The following is an 18,764-nucleotide window of genomic DNA, read 5'->3' on the forward strand; positions in this document are numbered from 1 at the left end:
GTGTGTGTGTGTGTGTGTGTGTGTGTGTGATGTTACATATTCTACCTTTGAGGCCTTCACAAACTCAAACGCTTCAGCAGCAAAACTAGAGGTGTGGCAACATGGTAGTACAACGAGCGGTCTGTTTAACTCTAGATAAAACAAATACAATATGATTTAAATATGTGTAATATAGCCATCTAGGCCACGATCAATGCTTTCTCTTTCTCTCTCTCTCTCTGTCTATGTTATCTTCTATGAGATATTGTACTTAATGAATGTGATAATATTGGGTTACTCACGTATTCTCTCACTGTGAATACTAATGTTAAGTAACAATCCTTAGTTCCTAAAGTGCTGACCCTACCCTGACCCTACCTCCAGGTGCCGTGTCCTCCGCTACCATCACCCTGGAGAAACGTCCCGACTGCAGCGGTCTGGTGCTGAGGTGTGAGTCCGTGGGCTGGTACCCCCAACCACAGCTCTCCTGGTGGACCGATGGAGGCCTCCCCCTGCCTGCTGTCACCATGAACACCACCTGGGACCCCACCGGCCTCTACACCATCAGCAGCACCGTGGTGGTGGAGAGCCAGGGAGCCAGGAACTACATCTGTAGAGTTCACCAGGAACGGTTCAACCAGACCAGGGAGGCGGAGAGAGCCCTTCAGGGTACGTCCTGTCAAGTCCTGGGATGAGCTGTCACTGAGGCTGTTACACACGGGCCTGGCAGAGGGATGTGAGGGTGCACTCACACTGGGCCATCTGTACCGTGCCAAAGTCCGTTTCACACCTGTACCGTGCAAATCTAGATCGTTTGGCTGGTGTGAGCACGCCAACCGTACTCAAGTCCACTTCAATTCCGTGGCCTGAGCACACTTGGGAGAGGTGTGCTCAGGCCACGGTACAGATGCTAATGAGCCAACACGCATCGGCTCATTAGCCGACCCTGTTCGTCACGGCGCCGGCTTTCTTTGTTCACTGGAGAAGGCGGGGCTGCTCATGGAGTCTAGACCTCTTTGGAATAATTTGCACACTACCGAATGTTTTTATTTTTTTATGAATGAAGACATCCGCATGCAAGAATAAGTTCACGTCTGAGTGTAGGCTACAAACGTGACTAACTATTTACAAGTGCAAAAACGCCAACATATTCTTTATTTTGCTGACCACTTGTTTTTTTTACCCCAACAGAAGCCTTGTAAGGACAGTTCTTCTGCGTCTCTCTCGTAGATCGCACCGTCTTTCCACGTCTTTGTTTAATACGACTGTATCACCTTCTCTCACATGATCAGCAGCTCGCGGATTTCACTTTCTTTCAAGTTAGAAGTCCACTGCTCATGATCATATCGCTGCGTTGTCTCTGTGGAGACAGTGCACTTCAACACCACCCGGGACCCCCTGCCAATGTGTGCAGGGTCCGGGAGGGTAAATCGGGGTTCTAGCTCAAGCAGGCAATTTACCCCGGGCAGTGTAAACGCGCGGACCGTGCCGCGAAAAAGGCGGGCATAAAACGGCCTATTTGTCAGTGTAAAAACGCTCAGTGAGAGAGGGCTGTATCCGAGTACAACGGCTCCAAATAAGGAACAAAGTCAGTAAAGTGTCAATTGTGTTCTCTGTGTTGTTCTACTAAGCAGCGGACGCTCAGTGGTGACATATTACGACGTGATGACGTTTGTACAAGAGGCAACCGTACTCAGGCCCAGTGGAGATTGCCTAGTGTGAGCACAGGGCAGCGCACAGCGGGGGGGGGGGGGGGGGGGGGTACGGGGGTACAGATGGCCTAGTGCGAGTGCGCCCTTATAGAGGTGGGTTACAATGTGTGTTATTATGTGTTGTATTCAGAATGAGATGTGATCATTTATATGTAATGTTATAGACCGATGTGGTATATAGTAGGTGATGTGGTGTTGAAGTAGGATGTGATGTTAATACTGATGTCTTAAAAGCAGTATGGAATATCGGCGAGTACGCAAGTCTATGTGCTGATCCGATACCATCCCGAGACTCAGGCTCCTTTACTACACCGGCAAAGAACATCTCAAACACTGTGGTGTTATGCTGCGTTCGTACATTCGGAGGTTGAAAGTCGGAATGGAAAACGCGTCGTCTCAGACCTACGTGTGTTCGAGCTACCAAGTCGGAAAAACCTGGACGCATAGACGCTTAAGAAGAAGAATACAAATGTATTATTAAAATTGTAGATTATAAATGCAAATGATCTTTTTCTGAAAAAAGAAAATTGTGCACAGTAAGTGAAGCTACTATAGTAGGCCTACTGTCATCATTAGAGAACCCTTCAATAAGAACAATGGCTACCAGTAGTAACAATGCTAGATGCTGTATCGGTATATACTCGGTATTGGCCGATACTCAAGTTCGGGAATCGGTATTGGTAAAATGGTATCGTAACATCCCTAGATGTTATAAAGAGACTGTTTATGTGCTTGCCTTGCAGAGGACCATTTCCCGTCCTGTTCTCGTCACCACTGGTGGTTGGTCCCTGCCCTGGTGATCTTTGTCTTTGCCCTTGTCTTGCTGGTGATCGTGAGTACGTTGTACCTCTAGGATGTTCATCATGATATGAAGTGTGTTCCAACTACATGCTGACCGTCACACTGTTCTCTCCAACCGGTAAAAAAGAAAACTCCAAATCTTCGGACAGAAATTAAGAACCGGCCGTGGCCGTCGAACTCCTCGGGCCTGAAGAGGCTATCATGTGTAAGGGTGGTTTGGTGTCATATTTTGCACTTTTATTACTCCATAATGAATTTAATTTAACTCTCAATCAATGTGCTATTTACTTTGTAGCGTACCCTTTTGAGGTTTTAAAGGTTGCATCAGCGATTCTAGGCCGTTACATAAATGATCACGTTCATCTGATCTTTCCTCACGGTCCGCTAGCTGCCTGCCCCATAAGCAGGCCGTCAAAAAAACCGCGTCTCTGTAGGCAGCCTATGCTCCGAGATCGTACACAAAAACAAATGGTTTCACCCATGGTTTCACCAACCATTCAAAACCAAAATAAATAGTATTCCAACCAATCACCGACAAGGGGAGAGTGGTGTGGGGCTTTGCTCTGCGTTCATGGTAGTTTTTACTGGGAGGGGCGAGCGGGCTCTGTTTGTTTGGGATCTCGCTTCAAATACCAACAGAAGAGACGTCACCCAGCATCGCTGATACAACCTTTAACCATTTATTTATGCCATCATGAAGCTTCTTAAAAGCAGTATGGGGTACGGCGAGTACGCAAGTCAATGTGCAGCTCCGATACCATCCCGTGACTCAGGCTCCTTTACTACACCGGAAAAGATCATCTCAAACACTGTGGTGTTATGCTGCGTATCCCACATGTGTACGGGTGTTCTTTTTGGTGTCATATTTTGCCCTTTTATTACTCCATTATGGAGTTTAATTGAACTCTAAGAATCAATGTGGCTCTGTTTGTTTGGGATCTCGCTTCAAATACCAACAGAAGAGACGTCACCCAGCATCGCTGATACAACCTTCAACCATTCATTTATGCCATCATGAAGCTCCTTGTAATAAGCTTACAACGCTACCAAAAACCCCTCATTGATTATACAATGTTGCAATGTTTTTTGGGGTGGATATGCAATACTTTTTCCCCCGTTATCTTGCTATTCTCTTTGCATGCCTGCTAAAGGCAGCTCCATTTTGTTCAGCTGCTATGCTCTCACAAATGTCCAGCCGCTCTAAATTCCGGCTCTACATTGGCTGTTTTTAGTGTTGGTATGTCCGAAGGTTTCTGCCAGAGCCGGCCCTGACCAATTTGGCGCCCTAGGCAAGATTTTTGCTGGCGCCCCCTACCCCTTTGGATCGCACAGTAAATTCGACTACCAATGTTCATAAACTCAGAGAAGCTACAAAGCTTTGTCTTTGAGACTCTTTGATTTTAGATAGAAAATTAAACACACAAAACGTATTAAAAACCAAGTAACAAAGCAATGAATCGTAAATACAATGTGGTATGCACAAAATACTGCAGACGTTAGAACCTTTAATAATTAAACACTTTGCAGTAAAAAAAAAAGTCTTGCAAAACAATTGACAATGAATCACTCATACAATAAGGTATGCACAAAATACTGCAAAGAAATGCATGATGTTTACTAAAGGCATTCATAAGCGAAATAATAGATAGAGTTCAGATTCAAATTATTGTAAATACAATTAAATGTAGTATGGTTTATCTAGTTTGGTTCTAACCAGAGATTAAACAAGCACTCAACTGAAGTGTAAAATAAAGCCTAATAGTTTAATGCATCGTAGTTACCGTTCTTGGACCAACATTGTTTAATAATCAATAAATAGCTGAGTATCTTTTTTTTTTTTTTTTTCTCCCCCCGTTTTCGGCGCCCCCCGCGGATGACGGCGCCCCTAGCATTTGCCTATACTGCCTATCCCCAGGGCCGGCTGTTGGCCCATGTACATGTGAACCGTTTAGGGCCGAACTATACTCATTTTAACTAAGCCTTTGATTTAATGATTTAATGTCTTTTAAATCATGTTTTCATCCGTCTTTTATTTATTCATTCATCGTTTTGAAACTCGGTTTTATTTGATTGTATGACATGTTTATGTGTGAAGCACATGTGTATGAAATTTATACTTGAGGGCCAGACAGCTCATCGTTACACCGTCATTAAACATCACATAGATATCACCACATCAGCATGTCAAAAATCACAGCTCCCCACTGATTTTGTACAGAAGAACTGTTTTAAAGTATACTGTAAAGAGTTTACTGTTTCCAATCTGAATCAGACTTTTTAAAGTTTAGAGTAAGGGTTACCAGTTTGAGCTACGGGCTGAGGTTACAAACATAGGAGACAAACGGAAGCCTGCTTTCAATGGTCAACACATTGATTCAATAAAATTGTGACTGCAATCAAACCCATTCGTGTCATTATTTCATGGACTGCCCTTGTCAAAGTTTTTGTGAGAAATTCTTGTGAGGAGAGGTTTTGCACAACTGTAATGGAAAAGTCCATATGTCGCTTACCTTTCAATCATTGAAGCTGTGTCTTCTATTACTTGTGGTTCACCTTATCCAGGGGTAAACCGGTCACAAGGAAGGAAGCAGTGAGCCCTGACGCATTCATCTGCTTGACGAGTTGAACTCTGAACTCTGTTCTTCAGGTAAACATCTCCCTCCTTTGATTACTGACTTCTGTTCGGAGGGGGTGAACCTGTTAAAGGGCTCAGTGAGTATATTGTGGGCCCTGTCTGTTAGAGAGAAGACGTGTTAATGGGTTCATTTTCCACAACTATTGTGTGCTTTTTTGAATTTAGAAGTCTCATCTGTCCGAGACGCAATATCGCAAAAGAAATTGCCACGAGACAGAACCAGATAGACATAGCTACAGACAGAGAGACACACAGAGACACAGACACACACAAACACACACATAGAGACACACTGACACACAGAGACACATACACATAGACCGAAAGACACAAAGACGACTACACAGACACACTCATAGTCAGATATAGAAAATCAAAACACCAGACAAGCAGGTCGAGATCCAGATACAGAGGCACAGACAGGACATCGGGCAGTCGTCATGACGATGGCTAAATTGTTTTTATTTGCAGGTTAACAGAGCTGACAGTAGTTTGGGCGGCGGCGGACACGAACCACCAGAAACAAAAGCGAGGTCCTCCTCTCCGGGTTCCCCCCTCCTCGACCTACGCTTAGAAAACACACACAGCAGCGTCCGCTAAAGCACAGACCACCGGCGCGGACTCTGGGACATCTACAAGCAGCAGCACACAGGGATATTTACAGCACACGTCGAGAGGGAGCGGAACGTTTATATATATATACAGTTGTACACGGAGCCGACCAGTACGACCCGTAGCGTGGATGATATGATGGGTGGTCAACGCGGAGAGAGGGGCGTGTTTTAGTAGCGGGGTGGAGCGGTAGTAGCTTTCTGTTTTACTGACGCATCGTCACACAGGCTGATGTCACGGAGGTGGGCGTGGCCCAAGCCGTCAGCATCAGGCTGCTGCTCGACGCTGATTGGTTGGTGTGACCCGTCCAAACAGCATCAGGGTTTCTGCGCGATGGCGCTGACCTCAACGTGCCGACCATGGCCACCTCACGTTACGACCCCTTTCCTTACGTCTGGTTGGACGTGGAAGAAATGCGCTCGGACCTGGAGGGTTCGTGCTCGGGTCCAGGGTTAATTAACCTTCTCTCGTCTCGTCTTAACGAGTTATCGGGCTAAACTATCGATCTATGATGAGACGCAGTGACCGGCCTTCTGCTTATCCCAGGTCTGAGCAGACCGCAAGGTTGTGTCAGGGGCGGGGTCAGGGGCAGACAGAGGTGGACTTAAGGGGTGGAAGGTCAACAACAGTTTGTTGTTGATGTTGTTGTGGTTAGTCTACGGTCACACAGCCGGTAATCATACATATGGATTAGTGCAAATCAGGTTACGATTTTGGTCGTGGATACGATGAGAATATACAAAAGAAGAGCTGGAGCCGAGAAGTGACAGACGAGTCTGGAGGAGGTTTTTCACGAGGCTGTCAATGTTAAAAAATAAATATTATACAGGTGGTGCGGAGGCTAACGGCTAGCGCTAGCAGGAGGCGGCGGCCATGTTTTTAGAAGCCTCGTCCGCCAAGGATTCTCTCCGTACGTCGAATCTATTCTTTATTCATTTGTCTATTCTTAACGGGGGTATGAGGTAGAAAATATAGGACAGAAAGACATGCATTATTTGGTAGACTGTTGGGACTTGGAGTTCAGGCTTTTCGTTTTTTTCCTTGTTTGGACAGGACCCTGTTAACCATAAACTGATGTCAAGGGCAGTTTTGCAGTTCCTGCATAGTAGTTCATCATCTGACCTGTGGAGGGCAGTAATACGGTGACAGCCTCCAAACTGCCGGATACTGGCAAGAAGAATACTCCTGTCTAGGTCACATTGAAACAGTAATTATACAAACATTACACCAACATTGCAACAGGCAAGTTTATTCAAACATCACACTAACAAGAACACAATAAGAAGAGTAACTAATAGTAAATAAACCAAAAACTGAGAAATGATTTAACAACACTGATCATACTGAACAGAGGCAGGGAAAAAGGACAGAGGAAGAAGACTTGTGGATTGGATTAGAAAATTATGGGCGGAACTATTTGGTCCCGCTCTGGCATCTACGGATACGAATACTTTTGCTGCACATTTACCACCTAGACGTGTTGCAAAACTACGTGCAAAAAACCCCACAGCTGAAACTTGCAGGAGCAGATTCGAGCAGTTGTAAAATGGATTTGTGCTCGCTCATTAAAATGCTGAATTAACATAGCGTTCTTTATCATTTTATTTGTGAGGAAATCTTTCACAGATGTGCAACTTCTGATGCATTAAATGTCCACTTTCTGTCTCAGTGATGGATTAAAAACGCGACCTGTTGCAAACGGTACCGACCCCGAAGTCCCTTCCCAAGAATGGACCCGAGTCCCTATCCTACACCATACCCAAATACCTCTACTACACACATAGGGGTCTCAAAGTTTTCCTCCACTTTTGTCATGTAGACTACTGATCCTGGTGCCTCTCTTCTTATCCACCGTTTCCTTCGTGAGGGATCACAGCTTCTTAGGTTTACAAACCGTTTTAACATTTGAATAACTTTTGAGTGTGCAGCTTAACACACAACAGCTTTTAGGAATGTGGTGACTGGATCATGAACTCAGACGCAAAGAGCATCTCCTCTCCTTCTCCTTAAGGAAAGCCAGATAGCCTCTTTTAAATATGTTAAAAGCATGTTTTTCTTAATTTTGTAAGCTTTGTAAAAATCTCATGCTTAAGACATTTCAGACTATTTCTATCTAGAAAATAAATAAAAGTAAACCAGTGGCAACAGAGAATCAGTACTTGGACTTGGGAAGTAACTCACCATCTGCAGCCTACACATTGGCCCTTAGGCAGTACTCTCAGTACCTGCTACATACTTAAGACCCACCTCTTCTCATTGGCATGTATTTTAAGCTGAGCTCGACACCTTGACTATAAATTCTACTATGTTATTTTTTCTTCCTATGTTTGTTATTTATTGTTTATTATTTGATCTGATATTATTAAAAATGGACTTGACTTAATACTTACAATACTGAAGTCAAAAGTAGCCTCTGTGGCAAAATACCAGGCATACTGTAATGAGAGACACATGTGAGACATATTTAACATGAGACAGCTTTGTCATTACTGAGAAAGTACTCACACAATGAAATGTGAAAGGGTGATGCCAAAAGGAAGTTATCTGAGTGGTAGTCACGTGGTAGTCACGTGACTGCAAAGTATCAGGACGGACTGTAAACCCAAATTTGGGTTTACGAATGCACACCTTTTGGGCATGTTCTCAGATTATGAAACACGGGTGTGCGAATGTGTTTTGCACCAACTGCGCTGCAATAATTGTAGCAAAAGGATTTGTGCACCTGTAACACAGATTTGCGTACTCGTAGACCCTATTTTGTGTTTACAATGGTATAAAAAATATTTACGACTACAAATGTACTGTTACACATTTGTGACTTCAGAGTACACATGCAAAATAAATATATACGACTTCAAGTTTACTGTGACTTTAGTGTACGCATTCAAATTCTGCAGTTACAGGTGCTAAAGACTTTTGCTACAATAATACCTTCCTCGTGCCCACTGCACCGTCAGTCAACGGACGTGGGAAGGCGTGGCTGACGGATGGGGGAGTAGTCTTTGCAGATGCATCCGTCAGCCAATCAAATCGGTTCGCCGGGTTCTTCCCGCTTCTTCCTGCTTGTTGCGAGGCAAGATGACCCGCTTTCCCGCTTTCCAGTATCGTCAGAGCCCGAGTCGCGTCACAGTGCTTACATTTGCATACGCGATCTGATTGGATGACGGAACCGTCGCTGCCGAAAAAGTTGAACATTTTTCAACTTTCTGACGGTGGCGAACGCTCCAACTGAACGGACGGATCCACAATGCATTGCGCGTCCGTCCCCATTCAAAGTCAATGGGCAACGGTCAACTGACGCCTCGTGCCCACTGCACCGTCAGTCAACGGACGTGGGAGGGCGTGGCTGACGGATGGGGGAGTAGTCTTTGCAGAGGCATCCGTCAGCCAATCAAATCGCTTCGCCGGGTTCTTCCCGCTTCTTCCTGCTTGTTGCGAGGCAAGATGACCCGCTTTCCCGCTTCCCAGTCAGAGCCCGAGTCGCGTCACAGTGCTTAAATCTGCATACGCGATCTGATTGGATGACGGAACCGTCGCTGCCGAAAAAGTTGAACATTTTTCAACTTTCTGACGCCCCGTGCCCACTACCTCCGTCAGTTGACCGTTGCCCATTGACTTTGAATGGGGACGGACGCGCAATGCATTGTGGATCCGTCCGTTCAGTTGGAGCGTTCGCCACCGTCAGAAAGTTGAAAAGTGTTCAACTTTTTCGGCAGCGACGGTTCCGTCATCCAATCAGATCGCGTATGCAAATGTAAGCACTGTGACGCGACTCGGGCTCTGACGATACTGGAAAGCGGGAAAGCGGGTCATCTTGCCTCGCAACAAGCAGGAAGAAGCGGGAAGAAACCGGCGAACCGATTTGATTGGCTGACGGATGCATCTGCAAAGACTACTCCCCCATCCGTCAGCCACGCCTTCCCACGTCCGTTGACTGACGGTGCAGTGGGCACGAGGCGTGACGGTGGCGAACGCTCCAACTGAACGGACGGATCCACAATGCATTGCGTGTCCGTCCCCATTCAAAGTCAATGGGCAACGGTCAACTGACGGAGGTAGTGGGCACGGGGCGTGACGGAGGTAGTGGGCACGGGGCGTAATTACCTTCATACTGCAGCCCCGGAGAACGAGTAGGGTCCAGCTGCAGCCCCGGAGAACAACACCCTGGCGTGACAGAACACCCTGGCGTGACGGAAGTACTGTGGCTGGACGGAAGTTACCTCCGATTATTTTCTATAGACAAATACACGTATTTATCGCTTGAATTAACATAACAAAGAAATAAAAAAATATTTCGACACGTTAGTAACCATTTTTATAGCTTAGAAAAGGTTTTTTAACGTTCTTTAGCCCCGGAGAACAACACCCTGGCGTGACAACAACCCAGGCGCGACGGATAATCGGAAACCGAAGATGAACCATGGAAGTAAGTGTGCACATTCAGTAATATTCATGTTAAAGTCTTGCCATAGTTTATTTACTTTTCGCTAAATTCGAATATAATAATATTGCGCCCTTTTAGAAAAATTTGTGTAATTTAGTGTCATCCGTAATCACCAATGTGATGCTACAGCAACACAATTTAGCAAAACTGGCCACCGGAGCAGAAAAGTGTCTGTTTCTCCTGGGGAATATCCAATAGGCTACTAAAACCTAGCCTGTATAAAAACAAGGCTATTACTATTATAAGTCATGCAATCTTAGACCATAACGAATACCACAACCAACTGTGAAATGTTACTGTAATTCAATAGTGATACATGATACTTATACATTTTCTTTGAATTATTATAAAAAATAGAAAATAATAATAAATAGGTCCCCTATAGTGTGTTTATCCTATTGTGCATTTATCTTAAACCAAAGCATTCATGCCTACACAAAGACTCATTCCACACAAAACCAGTTCACTTTGAAAGATGGATACATTTAATTAGAAGATAAGCTTCGCAATATCAGGTTATGGGTAGTATTTAAATATATTGATTGTAACTTTTATTTTCTTTCCCAACTTTACGATACTAATCTCTGTTATTCTAGTCGTCCAACCGCCAAACAAATGGCGGTTGGACTACTTCAACCAGTCTTCAGACTGAAGCGAAAAAGAGAAGTGAATGACGTTTCCAGTGACAGAATACAAATAATATATTGTATAGGCTTAATATTGACTTGACTGTTTGATTCTTTTGACAGTGAGTTGGAGCTGATGGCAGCATGAAGAACCTATATCTTTAAGATTCTGTATATTATTTGTTGAATAAATTGTGAGGAAACTTTGGTGTGGTCATTCTTCAATGTATCTTTATATCAAATTATGATGATATACTTGACCAAAAATTAAAATTGATTCTATTAGACATATTAAAACAATTACTTAATTCTAATGGTAAATTACTTAATGAGTAAAGTGTAGGCCTATAATACACTCAATTCCATTCAATAAATGTCTACACACTGAACTAGTTTATTCGTCTAAATAACGTTAAAAAAAAATAAGCTATAAGCTAAGCTATAAAAATGGTTACTGACATGTCATAATGTTTTATTATTTAAATGTTTTGGTCTAATAAGTTCAATAACGCAAAGAATCCTGAGGTATTTGTATAAATAACGTTAAAAAACATTTTCTAAGCTATAAAAATGGTTACTAACGTGTCGAAATATTTTTTTATTTCTTTGTTATGTTAATTCAAGCGATAAATACGTTTATTTGTCTATAGAAAATAATCGGAGGTAACTTCGGGCGATAAATACGTTTATTTGTCTATAGAAAAGAATCTGAGGTATCTTCCGTCCAGCCACAGTACTTCCGTCACGCCAGGGTGTTCTGTCACGCCAGGGTGTTGTTCTCCGGGGCTGCAGCTGGATTCAGAGAACCAGTCTATCCAGCCGGAGCCACTTGCCAAACACGCCCATTGCTCTGCCAAACACGCCCATTGCTCTTGCGTAACGCTGCAGAATAACCACATGAAAGGATGCCATCTTCAAAGTGGTTTTAAACAAACGCAGGCATGTTGGACGTACTAAAACCGGAGTTTTTTGCTCTCAAGTACAACTTTTCATCAAAAAATCGCAAAGGTAAGACAGAATTTATGTTAGTCGCTGTAAATAAGTGGTTATATATATGATTTTATTCAGGACACATGAAGATCCATAGTATACAATGTATAAACGTTTTTATCGTAGGTCCTTGACAGTGGTACTGTCGAACTCGTCATGGTCTTAGCTTTTGAGATGACAATTGTATGTGTACAGTGAAGTATCGGTGCGGTAGCAATGGAAATGTGGAGAGTGGGTTGACTTCTGACGCTATTCAGATTTTGACATTTGATAATTAATCTGCTTGGTGTTTGAGTTGTGTTTGGTGTGTGTAAAAATGACTTATATGTGCTTGTATGGGAGTTTCATGTTTAATTTGATGTGCAGTATGACTATTTCTACATAATAAGGAGTGATCGAGAGTCCCGAAATATGGGGACCCTCGAGCTTAAGAGGTTTTAACAGATAATAAACGGAAGAGGGTCTTGAGGAAGGAGATTTTGGAGTATGATGAAACGGGACTCCCGTAGCGAGTGACGTAGGACGTAAAGTCCCGCCCAGGTTGAAGTGGCGTCGATTTAGAGAGTCCCGTGAGGAAACGCTCATACGGGAGTCGGAGGAAAGTGCTTCGAACACCCCAGTCGGTGGACCCTGTAAAGGAGGTCTGCGTAGACCTCACGGACCTGGATCTAGTCATGCAATGGGCGTGTCCGCACCATTTACGGTTGGGGCTGTGGACCAACTTTTAGGGAAGGAAGTAATAATAATAATAAAAACAATCGCTACAAAAACAATAGGGATCCAACCTGGGCCCCGTTTCCCGAAAGCATCTTTAGCCTAAGTGGATCGCAGAGTGGGTCGCAAGAGCATCGTACAGTTTTCACACCGTTTCCCGAAAGCATCTTTGGTAACGAACGTCTTAAAAACGCTCACGAGTCACGAGTAGCTAACGAGTGCTCCAGGGTACTCGTAGGACGCTAAGAGCCTCGTTAGCCTATAGCCTCAGTGGCGCAGCCAGCGGACATTCCTAGTATTGGGTGTATCACGTGCGTCTGAGCCTAATGTGGGCTATTATGTTCTTAGTTTGAGAGAGAAAGTCCAGGAAATGTTTGAGCAGGCAGGGCACTTAAAATGTGTGAGAGAAAGTGGGGGGGATTTGTGCAGACTGACAGGCTACTCATAAAACGTAGCATAAAATAATGTAAAAAAATAAATAAAAATAAATATTATATTATTTTATAAAAAAACAAGCAAAGGAGCAGGCAAAAGGCTGGGATATGGTGGGGATTGGTCACGTTGACGGGAATGTTTAGTGACATGTGGGAGGGTGGAGGGGGTTAAAAAAAAGTCTCAATCACTCTTCGACGCGCATGAAAACCAGCCGCGTAGTTATGAGGGAGGCCGTCCTCACACCGATCTTCCTCTTCGTCATCGTCCTCAACGTCCTCCGGTTCAAGCAATGCCACCTCAGCCTTAGCTGCAATGTTGTGCAACATAGCTGTCACATAGGAAGTGACCTAGAAAACCGTTCGAGTGTGGCCAGAAGGCCAAAATGTAGAAAAGATACCTAATTCTTAGGAATGCCCATATACCTGTGGACGCACTACAAAGGGCTATCGATGTAGAGGCATGTCATGAATACTACAGGATGAGGCTTAAGTTTGTTTGTGTTTTATCTCCAGTCCTCAGCCCCTGCTACAGAGGCTCTTCTGGGTGTCACATGGCCGTCCTCCTTCTCCTGTTGATGTTACCCACTCTACTCAATGGTAAAGCATCCCTTGTTACATTATTTATTGTGATCAAGTTTTTTTTAATTTTCTTTATGAGGAGGATTCACAAAAGTACAATTATAGTCAGAGGCACATGATCACCCCTGCACCCACCTACCCCTCTCCCCCCAGTTCTAGTTTGGGAATAGAAAAAGAATGATAAACCTGGTAAATTAAATGAGTTTTTCCACACAGATCATCTCCATCCATGGAGAATGTTCATTGCCTGTTCTGACCATTGTGGAAAGATAATGGGCTTCCCAGTCCACCTAACCTAAAGCTATTGTTTCTGAAAATGGGTGTTTGAGTATGCGAAAGAGAATACCACTCAGTAAAGTCTCAATTAGTTGCCAGCACTGAATTGCATAGGCAATCATGGGGCCATATTTTGAAACACAATGTTTTGGAGAGAGTGCAGCAAATATAATATTTTCAAGGTTGTGAGGATGCACTACGTTCCTACATTTTTTGATACTGTGGCTGTTTCCTCATGACTAAGTGTTAATACTAGACTCTATAATTAGTTGGTCAGATTTGAGGTGGAGTTCCATCATCATGTCAGATCTAACTCTGATAGGAGTCCAGAGAGAACACCAGAGATTTAGGGAGCAAAGGTTTACCTATGAACAAACCCAACGTCATGATTCTGTTTCTCTCTAATATAGGTCAACTTCCCACTATGACGGCACTGGTCGGGGAGGACGTCTCTCTGTCGTACGACCCAAAGCTCTCCAAAGACCTGACTGAGACGCCAGTGAAATGCTACACGGACAAAATGATCAGAACAAATGACTTTGTCTTTAAGAAGGACAAACCTCCCAAGGACAATTCTAAACTACTGAGTCCCGCGTACAGAGGGAGAACGAGGCTGTCAGACGAAGACCTTAAGAAAGGAATCGTCTCCCTCAGACTGTACAACGTCACACGGGCCGATGAAGACAACTACTACTTTGTGTTGCCCTCCGGGAAATACAAGATCCAGCTTCTCATAGGTGAGAATGCTACCAGTAGGGCGGATAAGATTGTGTGTGTGTGTGTGTGTGTGTGTGTGTGTGTGTGTGTGTGTGTGTGTGTGTGTGTGTGTGTGTGTGTGTGTGTGTGTGTGTGTGTGTGTGTGTGTGTGTGTGTGTGTGTGTGTGTGTGTGTGGTTACATATTCTACCTTCACAAACTCAGGCTTCAGCAGCACAACTAGAGATGTGGCAACATGGTAGTACAACTAGCGGTCTGTTTAACTCTAGATAAAACCAATATAATATGATTAAATATATGTCATCTAGCCATCTAGGCCACGATCAATGCTTTTTCTTTCTCTCTCTGTCTGTCTCTCTGTCTAGGTTGTCTTCTTTGAGATATTGTACTCAATTAATGTAATAATATTGGGTTACTCACACATATTCTCTCACTGTTAATTCTAATGTTAAGTAACAATCCTTAGTTCCTAAAGTACTGACCCTACCCTGACTCTACCCCCAGGTGCCATGTCCTCCGCTGCCATCACCCTGGAGGAGCGCCCCGACTGCAGCGGTCTGGTGCTGAGGTGTGAGTCCGTGGGCTGGTACCCCCCCCCAGAGCTCTCCTGGTGGACCGATGGAGGCCTCCCCCTGCCTGCTGTCACCATGAACACCACCTGGGACCCCACCGGCCTCTACACCATCAGCAGCACCGTGGTGGTGGAGAGCAGCCAGGGAGCCAGGAACTACAGCTGTAGAGTTCACCAGGAACGGTTCAACCAGACCAGGGAGGCGGAGATAGCCCTTCATGGTACGTCCTGTCAAGTCGTGGGATGAGCTGTCACTGAGGCTGTTACACACGGGCCTGGCAGAGGGACGGTATAGACCGAGGTGGGGTGTTGTAAACGTGTGCGTTGTATTCAGAATGAGATGTGATCGTTTATATGTAATGTTATAGACTGATGTGGTATATAGTAGGTGATGTGATGTTGAAGTAGGATGTGATGTTCATACTGATGTCTAAGCAGTATGGGGTACGGCGAGTACGCAAGTCTATGTGCTGCTCCGATACCATCCCGAGACTCAGGCTCCTTTACTACACCGGAAAAGATCATCTCAAACTCTGTGGTGTTATGCTGCGTTCGTACGGTCGGAGGTTGAAAGTTGGAATGGGAAACGCGTCGTCTCAGACCTACGTGTGGTCGAGCTACCAAGTCGGAAAAACCTGGACGCATAGACGCTTAAAGGTTGGGTATGGAATTCGTTTTTATGGCCATTTTTGCAAAATTACTTGAAATCCTTATCATAACCCGCTTACAGCCACTGAGTTAGAAGTACTGACAGGAAAATTAAATAATTCAATCATCTGTGGAACGGGCAGGGCTCGAAAAACTCCAGCCAATGATTTCCAGAGCCACCGAGTTGCATTGGACAGTAAGTACGTCAATCAAACGGTCGTACTGCACTCCCCCTCCCCCGCGCGCGACCCCTTCGTGCAGTACTCGTGACCCAGAGCTCGTGACCCAGAGCAAGCTCCTGTTTGTTGTTATCCTGCGGTAGCTACTGGAACTAGTTAATCCACATTTGGACCTAGCAGTAGAAGACAATTCCATTCGCCATGTTGTTTAACAAAAACCTACGCTAGCCTGGATCGCTCTCGCACATCTGTGTTCGCGCGCGTCCATGTACTTGGAATGGGTGGAGTCAGAGTCAGCGTTGAAGGAGAGGGGGTAGGACCATTTGAGTTGTGTATTTTCAAAATCTGCTGGCGTTTCGAAAATCCCATACCCAACCTTTAACAAGAAGAATACAAATGTATTATTATAATTATAAATGTAAATTATCTCGTTCTGAAAAAGTAAATTGTGCACAGTAAGTGAAGCGACTAGTACTACACATTGCTGTCAACGTAAGAGAACCCTTCAATAAGGAGTGCTACTGATAGTTGCAATGCTAGATGCTGTATCGGTATATACTCGGTATCGGCCGATGCTCAAGTTCGGGAATCGGTATTGGTAAAATGGTATCGTAACATCCCTAGATGTTATAAAGAGACTGTTTATGTGCTTGCCTTGCAGAGGACCAGTTCCCGTCCTGTCCTCGTCACCGCTGGGGGTTGGTCGCTGTCCTGGCGATCCCTATGGGTGCCCTTATCTTGGTGGTGATCGGTGAGTACGTTGTACCTCTAGGATGTTCATCATGATATGAAGTGTGTTCCAACTACATGCTGACCCTCACACTGTTCTCTCCAGCCCGCAGAAAAGAAAACTCCAAATCCTCGGACAGAAATGAAGAACCGGCCGTGAACTCCAAACACCTCAGGCCTGTTGAAGACGCTATCACACGCTTGTAGCTTGAGGGTGGATTTCTGTCATATGCTGGATTTCATGGAGTTTAATTTAACTCTTAGAATCATGAATTACCGAGGGGCGTTTGTGTAGCGTACCCTTATAGGAAGTGCCTTATTGGCTGCTCTTAACACGAGTGCCCTCTAGAGTGGTGAAAACCAGCGGAAGTGCCTTATTGGCTGCTCTTAACTAGGGTTGGGCATCGTTTGGGTTTTTCCTATACCAGTGCCCTCTCTGTACTTTTTAAACGGTTCCGGTGCTAAAACGGTTCTCGAACCGGTACTTTAAAAAAACGAAACCGCACACGCTTGCAATACATGCACGACTTGCTATGACTTTCACATTAAGCAGAAAGTCAGTGGACAATGAGTTGAAGTTTAGGATATAGCACACGTTGTCACACACGCTGTTGAATGGCAACAGCGTGTGTGCGTGTGTGCAAGATTTACTGTTGGCATTCAATTCCTCAACTTGCACAAAGAGGAAAGGCTGCTGTGAGTGCTGTGACTGATGAACATTAAGAAAATGTTTATCAGTGCATGGTGCAACATTACTGCCAGTCATATTAGGTAGTATGACACAGGTGCTCAAGGCAGCCACAGGAGACGCCAACATTGTTTTCAACCGCTCGGTACCACGCCGTATTATTTCATAAGTTTTGAAAAGAAAAAGTATTAGAAGCGAATAAGCTACTGTGTTTTTGATTTGTTTATTTGTTTTTCCTGATGTGATGTTGAAGTAGGATGTGATGTTAATACTGATGTTCCATTGGATCCGTGCGCTCCGTCAAAAAGTTGAATAATGTTCAACTTTTCGGCAGAGACGGATCCGTCATCCAATCAGATGGCATATGCAAATTTAAGCACTGTGACACTACTTGGGCTCTGACGACCTTGGAAAGCTCCCCAATCCGTCAGCCCCGCCTTCCGACTTCCGTTGACGGACGGGGCAGTGGGCACGAGGCGACGCAAGATGACGCCGTAACACCATGGGGGCGGGGCAGGGGGCGTTAAAAAAAAGTCGGGCCCCGTTATGAGGGACCGAAATGTGCGTTCTTATTCGATCTAGGTACTAGACCGAGATCTAGCCACGAGTACCCTTTATAGGGTGGTGAAAACGAGAGGAAGTAGGCCTACCTTATTGGCTTCTCTTTACACATGGAAAAAATATTGAGTGGCCTCTTCATACAATAAATTATGACGATGTGCCCTCTAGAAGAAAACGTGTGTGGTTAGCTAATGAGGTGCAGACGTTCCTCTCTTTGGTTTTTGATTCATTCATCGTTTTTGAAACCCGGTTTTATTTGATTCTATGACATGTTTACGTGTGAAGCACATGTGTATGAAATGATACTTGAAGGCCGGACTGGTCATAACTGCACCATCATTAAGCATCACAAATCACCGTCAGCATGTCAAAAATCACTTCTCCCCACTGGTTTGTATGGAAGAACTACAAGTTTTGAGTTTAGGTTATAAGTTTGAGCTGCTGGCTGAGGTTACAAACATAGGAGACAAACGGAGCTTGCTTTCAATGTTCAAAACGTTGATTTAATAAAACTGTGACTGCAATCAAACCCATTCGTGTCATAATTTCATGGACTGCACTTGTCAATGTTTTTGTTAGGAGTTCTTGCGAGAGGTTTTGCACAACTGTAATGGAAAAGTCCATATGTCGCTTACCTTTCAGTCATTGAAGCTGTGTCTTCTATTCCTTGTGTTACCTAGCCAGCCCATCTAGCTCCCTTTGTGGTTCACCTTATCCAGGGGTAAACCGGTCACATCGAAGGAAGCAGTGAGCCCTGACCATGGCCCTGACGCATTCATCTGCTTGACGAGTTGAACTCTGAACTGTTCCTCAGGTTAACATCTCCCTCCTTTGATTACTGACTTCTGTCCGGAGGGGGTGAACCTGTTA

At 44.5% G+C, this 18,764-nt stretch overlaps 3 protein-coding genes across 7 annotated transcripts in view; all 3 read left to right on the forward strand.

The window, feature by feature from the left end:
* LOC115545126 (butyrophilin subfamily 3 member A2-like) overlaps nt 1–900 on the forward strand; it is a 2,565-nt gene extending 1,665 nt beyond the window's left edge. Inside the window, exon 3 of the mRNA XM_030357972.1 lies at nt 364–900. Coding sequence (XP_030213832.1) covers nt 364–674 — 311 coding nt within the window. The 3' untranslated portion in view covers nt 675–900. The remainder of the gene's footprint in view (nt 1–363) is intronic.
* The window catches only part of LOC115545124 (putative butyrophilin subfamily 2 member A3), a 26,461-nt gene extending 21,568 nt beyond the window's left edge, over nt 1–4,893 (forward strand). For all 4 annotated transcript variants that reach the window (XM_030357965.1, XM_030357966.1, XM_030357969.1 and 1 more), the window contains one exon: nt 2,435–4,893. In XM_030357965.1, coding sequence (XP_030213825.1) covers nt 2,435–2,544 — 110 coding nt within the window. In that variant the 3' untranslated portion in view covers nt 2,545–4,893. The remainder of the gene's footprint in view (nt 1–2,434) is intronic.
* The window catches only part of LOC115545122 (butyrophilin subfamily 3 member A1), a 27,378-nt gene extending 8,960 nt beyond the window's left edge, over nt 1–18,418 (forward strand). Inside the window, exons 1-6 of one of the 2 annotated variants that reach the window (XM_030357963.1) lie at nt 11,640–11,817; nt 13,461–13,544; nt 14,213–14,539; nt 15,023–15,310; nt 16,578–16,667; nt 16,752–18,418. In XM_030357963.1, the coding sequence (XP_030213823.1) occupies nt 11,751–11,817; nt 13,461–13,544; nt 14,213–14,539; nt 15,023–15,310; nt 16,578–16,667; nt 16,752–16,852 (957 nt within the window). In that variant the 5' untranslated portion in view covers nt 11,640–11,750 and the 3' untranslated portion in view covers nt 16,853–18,418. Of the gene's footprint in view, nt 1–11,639; nt 11,818–13,460; nt 13,545–14,212; nt 14,540–15,022; nt 15,311–16,577; nt 16,668–16,751 lie in introns of those variants that run through there. The other variant, XM_030357964.1, reaches the window with a different exon arrangement.
* The last annotated feature ends 346 nt before the right edge of the window (nt 18,419–18,764 follow it).

This window comes from Gadus morhua, chromosome 6, assembly GCF_902167405.1.
Source record: "Gadus morhua chromosome 6, gadMor3.0, whole genome shotgun sequence".
Lineage (NCBI taxonomy): Eukaryota > Metazoa > Chordata > Actinopteri > Gadiformes > Gadidae > Gadus > Gadus morhua.